At 38.3% G+C, this 6,363-nt stretch overlaps 1 protein-coding gene across 2 annotated transcripts in view; it reads right to left on the reverse strand.

The window, feature by feature from the left end:
• Nucleotides 1-5,735, reverse strand: part of ME2 (malic enzyme 2) — a 52,092-nt gene extending 46,357 nt beyond the window's left edge. For both annotated transcript variants that reach the window (XM_021717885.1, XM_008069390.1), the window contains exon 1: nucleotides 5,619-5,735. In XM_021717885.1, the coding sequence (XP_021573560.1) occupies nucleotides 5,619-5,726 (108 nt within the window). In that variant the 5' untranslated portion in view covers nucleotides 5,727-5,735. The remainder of the gene's footprint in view (nucleotides 1-5,618) is intronic.
• Nucleotides 5,736-6,363: the final 628 nt, after the last annotated feature.

Here is a 6,363-nt window from a genome sequence, read left to right on the forward strand (position 1 = left end):
TTTTGAGTCTCACTCTGTCGCCCAGACTGGAGTGCAGTGGCTGCTCCCGGCCACCGCAGCCTCGACCTGCTGGGCTCCAGCGATCCTTCATCTCAGCCTTCCAAGTAGCTGGAACTACAGGCACGCGCTACCACACCCAGCTAATTTTTGATTTATTGTAGAGATGAGGTCTCATCAAGTTGCCCAGGCAGGTCACGAACCCGTGGACTCAGGCAATTCACCTACCTCGGCCTCCTAAAGGGCTAGGATTACAGGCTGAGCCACTGAGCCCGGCCACATTTTCTTTATCTAATCAATCACTGGTGGACACTTAGGTTGGTTTCATGATTTTGCTATTGTGAATAGTGCTGCAAAGAACATCTGCGTGCAGGCATCTTTATTTATATTTTTAAAAATTATATTAGTAGTGTCTACATTTTATTTATTTATTTTTTAAACATTTTTTATTATAAAATTGTGGGGTACAGTTAAGGGTTAGGTATACAAATGTGCATCGTTCAGGCACCCTTGTTAATAAGGGGTGTTTCCCCATCCCTAGACAGATATTGACTACTGTTAGTCCCACCTCCCTTCCCCTCCCTACCCCCCTATAGTTTCCCACCACTGTCAGTCCTTTTCTTATAGTATTACGTTGGATGTTCAAGTTCCACTATATGAGTGAGAACATGTGATACTCAGATCTTTGTTTCTGTGAGAGGTCACTCAGTATTATAGACTCTAGTTCCATCCAGGTTGCTGCAAAATTCATGATTTTGTTCTTTTTTATGGCTGAATAGTATTCCATCGTGTATATGGACTTTTTTTTAATCCAGTCCTCTTTTGATGGACAGAATGATTGGTTCCAGATTCTTGCTATTGTGAACAATGCTGCGATAAACACTTGTGTGCAGGTATCTTTTTGATAGAGTGATCTGAGTTCTCCAGGGAACATTCCCAGTAGGGGGACTGCAGGGTCATATGGGAGGTCGATATTTAGAGCTTTTAGGAATCGCCACACTGCTTTCCACAGAGGTTGCAGTAGTTTGCACTCCCACCAACAGTGTAGAAGTTTTCCTTTTTCCCCGCACCCTCTCCAGCAACTGTTATTTTTTTGAGTTATTGATAATGGCCATTCTCGCTGGAGTTAAGTGGTATCTCATACGGGGAATATACCTCTAAATAGTAAAAGCCATCTACGAGAAACCCACGGCCAGCATACTCCTAAACGGACAAAAATTGGAACCATTTCCCCTGAAAACTGGAACAAGACAAGGATGCCCACTCTCACCCCTCCTGTTCCATATAGTATTCAAAGTCCTGGCTCGAGCAATCAGAGAAGAGAAGGCAATCAGGGGTATCCAAATGGGAAAAGAGGAAGTCAAGTTATCTCTCTTTGCAGACGACATGATTGTGTACCTTGAAAACCCAAGAGAATCTGTCAAAAACCTCCATACACTGATAAAGGCATCTTTTAATAAAATGATTTATTTTCCTTTGGGTGGATACCTAGTAGTGGGAATGCTGGGCTGAATGACAATTCAATTTTTAGTCCTTTGAGAAATCCCCATATTGCTTTCCACAGGGACTGAACTAGCTTACCATCTCATCAGCAGTGAATAAGCATTCCCTTTTCTCCACAACCATGCCAACATCTGCTGCTCTGACTTTTTACTAATGGCCAGTCTAACCGGTGTGAGGTGATATCTCACTGTGGTTTTAATTTGCATTCTCTGATTATTAGTGATGCTGAGCATTTTTCAGCTTGTTGGCCACTTGTTCGTCTTCTTTTGAAAAGTGCCTATTCATAGCCTTTCACCACTTTTGATGGGGCTTTTTTTTATGTTGAGTTCCTTGAGTTCCTTGCGTTCTGGATATTAGTCCTTTGAGGTGTAGTTTGCAAACATTTTCTCCCATTCCACAGGTTTTCTGTTTACTCTGTTGCTTATTTCTTTTGCTGTACAGAAGCTTTTCATAAGTCCTGTTTATCTATTTTTGTTTTTGTCATAATTGCTTTTGAAGTCATCATAAATTTTTTGCCTAGGTCGATGTCCAGAAAAGTGCTTCTGAGCTTTTCTTTTAAAATTTTATAGTTTCAGGTCTTACACTTACGTCTTTAAACCATCTTGAGTTAGTCTTTAAATAAAGTGAGAGGCAGGGATCCAGTTCCATTCTTCTGCATATGGTTAGTCAGTTTTCCCAGCACCATTTATTGAATAAGGTGTCCTTTCCCCCATTGCTTATTTTTGTTAGCTTTGTTAAAGATCAGATTTATGTAGGTATGTGGCTTTACTTCAGGGCTCTCTGCTCTTTTCCATTGATCTGTCTATTCTTGTACCAGTACCATGATGTTTTAGTTACTAGAGCCTGGAAGTATAATTTGATGTCAGGCAGTGTGATGCCTCTGCATTTCAGATACTTTCTAATACTGATTTGGGTTTGTGATAAAACATGGAAAATAGAAAGCAAGTGATTCAAGAGATAGCATCCATTTGTATTCAAGAGAGAAAATACATTCCCTTAACTGCAATATAGACAGGTACTATGTAACCAATGCCCCATTAGTATAAAGTAGTTTAGGAAAAGTCAAATGCTTGTTTAGATTTCTGAAAATGAGTTGAGATGAAACAGTATTAGAAAGGTAAAACTATAACTAAGTGGCAAAGTCGTTTCATCAGAAATCAATAATTATTCACATTAGATGTTCTAATTAGCTTATACTGTTTTGGTATATGAACTTGGTCTTATAACAATCAATACATAAATGTGAAAAAAACATGCCCATCAACTGAAAAAAATTAATGTAATTTAAAATTATTCTTACTTTAGAAAAACTATATAACTTACTTTTCTAAGACTTTGAAAGATGAAACAGGCTCAAAGAAAACACACAAGTCAGTACACTGGCTACCAAGTAGAGGTAAATGCTAAGTATGCTGGGGTAAGATGTTGAGGATATAGAACAACAGATAGTCCTTGCCCTCAAAGGAGGTGTGAGGCAATTCCAACAGAATATGGTAAGCACTAACGAAAGACATAAGAAGAAGAATGCTAAAAAAACATACAGTGAGGGGCAATCCCCCTCGGGTCCCCTCTCACTCTGGGAGTTTTTCTGTTCTCTCAATAAATCCTGCTTTCTCACTCACCAAAAAAAAAAAAAAAAAAAAATACAGTGAGGTAAGGACATGAAAAGTAGGGTCAGTGAAAACTTCCTAGAGAAAAGAATGCAAAGATAATTTCAAAAAATTATTAGAAAAATTAGCTGAATGAGCCCAGAGAGAAAAGGAGAAATCCAATTTTAACTTGCATAGCCTTTTAAATGCTTCAAAATGCTATTTACCTACATTATTTATTTGAGAAAACAGACAGAGAAAGGTTAAATGATGTGCCAATATTTCATGGCTAGTAAATGGCAGAGCTCAAATTAGCACCTAAACTTCTCCTGACATCCTAATATTTTAATGTCCAATTCTTTGAAGTTTTTTCCATAAATAATTTTATATTCATACTGAAACAGGCCCATCTACTGAGAAAGAAAGCAGATTAATGGTTGCCAGAAGTCTGGGGGGCTGGGAAGGGACGGGAGTGATTGCTCAATGGGGACTAGGTTTCCACTTGGAATAATGAAGAAGGTCTGGAACTAGAAAGCTGTGATGGTTGAACAACACTGAATGTGCTGAATGTCACTGAATTTTATACCTTTCAATGGTAAAACTGTCAACTTTACATTATGCTTACTTCATCACAATAAAAAAGTTTTATAAACCTAACAAGTATACACCTTTAGTAGACGGTGATTACATTACACACATTTTAAAAGATTTATAATTCAGCACTGCCTTTAAATATTATTTTATTAATCACAGCAGCAACATACCCTTAACAACAATATTTACAAATATATGAAAAATTATTAATTCAGTCTACAATGTTTGAAGCGCAAACTTGATTTATTAACATGGTTAAGTCCCCAAGGAGTTTACACCCTATGAATTGGGATTCACTGGTCTATGCTCTTTCTAAAACAAAAACAAAGTCTTCCCATACAGGTGCTATTCGACCTGAGATTTCAGAAGACCAGAGCATTAGCGTTTGTTTTCTTCATAGAAGTACTGTAAATGCTCTTAGACTACCCTTTCTTGAAAGGGTACTCAGTGTGCTTTATACATTTCTTATAACAACTAAATCCCTGGAGTAGGTTTTAAATAAATTATTTCCATAATTATAAAAAATAAGACAAAACTAACATATTTATCAAATGTGCACTATACCCACAGCACTGTAAAAGATACAAACAAGTATCTGGATGGTCCCTGCCCAAAAAGAACCTGACATAGTGCTAAGAAGATAAAAACTCATAAAAATGTAACTACTGTCAATGATTTCAGTAACAGCTGCAGATTTGAAGAGCAGCACAAAGCAACACATCCTGACTCCTCGCCATAGGAATGGGAAGATAGAAACTACCACCAGGTTTCAGGGAAGTAAGCAATTACTCAGAATGTGGTGCGTGAAAAGCCTCCACAGGAGAACTGAATTTTGAATGAGCTGCTTCTTGAAGATCAAGATTTGGGGAGGTCACACAAACAAGAGAGAATTAGAATATCCTTCATTAAGCGTCACCTAATTCACTAACTGCTCGCTGAATTCTCATTCTGTGCCAGGTGCCAAGAATGCAAAGATGAGGTGCTCTGTGTGACCTGCGGTCACATTTCCCTTTGTGGGCCTGAAACCCCTAAAAACTTATCAGATTATATAATTAATTATTTTATCCAAAAACAAAACAAATGGGAACAGCAAATTTCTGAATGCTCTTTTAAAATAAGTCACACCTTTCACCTGAATGTACCTTTCCCAAAAAGGTAAATTTCACACACTGCAATAAACCCAGTGTGTACCCTTGCAGGCTTTCTATTTAAAAACTCTCTTTCCAGGATTATGTTTACTTCCTGTTTGATACCGACACTAAAAACAGACAGGGACTTGCTCACTGAACCCAGCTTAGACAAAGGATGCAGTCTCTTCTCTGAAGCCTGGCCGTGGTTTCCGTCTTCCTGTTCTGATGGCAAGCAGTCAGCATGTGTTGCTTTGTGCTGCTCAATGCTGCCTGTCGCTTCTGTCCCAAGAGTGAGGACAGTGAGAGTCAGAGGCCTCTCTCCTTCGGCGTAGTCCCATTAGCCTAATTAATAAGCAAAATTATTTGTGTGCAACGGTTTGTGTCCAAAATGTTGGGTGGAGGTAGGGTGGCTGGACTTTAGATGTAGGCTCATCTCATAATTTTGACTTCATCTTTCAAGGGCCTGACTGATTGGCCCAGGGTGAGTACCTGATTTGAGCTGGGAAAATCTAAACATCCCGCATCTGGCTAAAAGTCCTGGCCAGAACACTGTTCTTGGAAGTTTTTTTAAAAAGCTACAACTGGGAAGCAAAGTCAATCCTTTTCTGGTGGCAGAGCTTGTGAGGGATGAAATTTAGGAATAGAAAGCAGCCATGATTTTGCCATGTTAAAGAAAGTTAAAGAAAGCAAATACCTCTGAACAATCAATCTTAGCATAAAGTCACAAAACACGGTCTATACCTCATCAGTCTAAAACATGTCAAGCCTTTACCAGAAAATGTACATCAGTATGATTGTTACTAACCTTGTTTGTTCTTGGATTCAACATAAGTGGTTTGCCCTTCTCTTTTATGTGCAAATGCCGACATACCAAAGTGCAAGGAGTGGTAACTACTCTTAACCGGGATAACATCTTTTCCTTCACCTGGGAAAAACAAAGCAAATAAAGCAATGATGAGAAACATATGATAGAACTGCATCAACATCAGGTTTCAGTTTTCAAAACATGTTTATGTTTCCACAGGTTGTGACAGTTGTGAAGGGATAACAATAAGGTGAAGGGGAGACTGACTCTTCCTGAAAACATCTTATAGTCATGGATAACAAATACTGCTACTGCTTATGCACCACCAACTATCTGGCAGAAACTGCAAAATATTTAAACTTTTTCTACCCACACGAGTGGCCAAGCATTCTCCCATTTGTGAGAGAAACTAAGAGGTTAAGAAACAGGGTGACATCTAATAAATAGCAAAGTGAGTTCCATCTAATGAGTGAGGGAGCTTACCTTGAAGGTGGAAAAGTAAGTAATAGGAAGGCCTGGGACCTGCACGTTCATAGAAAGAGAAGCTACCCAGCTTCTTAATGCAGACCTAGAATTTTAAAGTACTACATTTAATGTTTAAACTTAATGTGACACTTTTTTTGTCTTAGAAAACCTATCATTTAATATAAACAAATCATCTAAATTGGCTAGAGAATATCTGAAATAACTGTTGTCTTTTGTATCCATCATAAACATAGTGGAATTTTAAAAGTGGAATACTACA

The sequence above is a fragment of the Carlito syrichta genome, unplaced genomic scaffold (genome assembly GCF_000164805.1).
Source record: "Carlito syrichta isolate Samal-C Ts95f unplaced genomic scaffold, Tarsius_syrichta-2.0.1 Scaffold110315, whole genome shotgun sequence".
NCBI classification, from domain to species: Eukaryota; Metazoa; Chordata; class Mammalia; order Primates; family Tarsiidae; genus Carlito; species Carlito syrichta.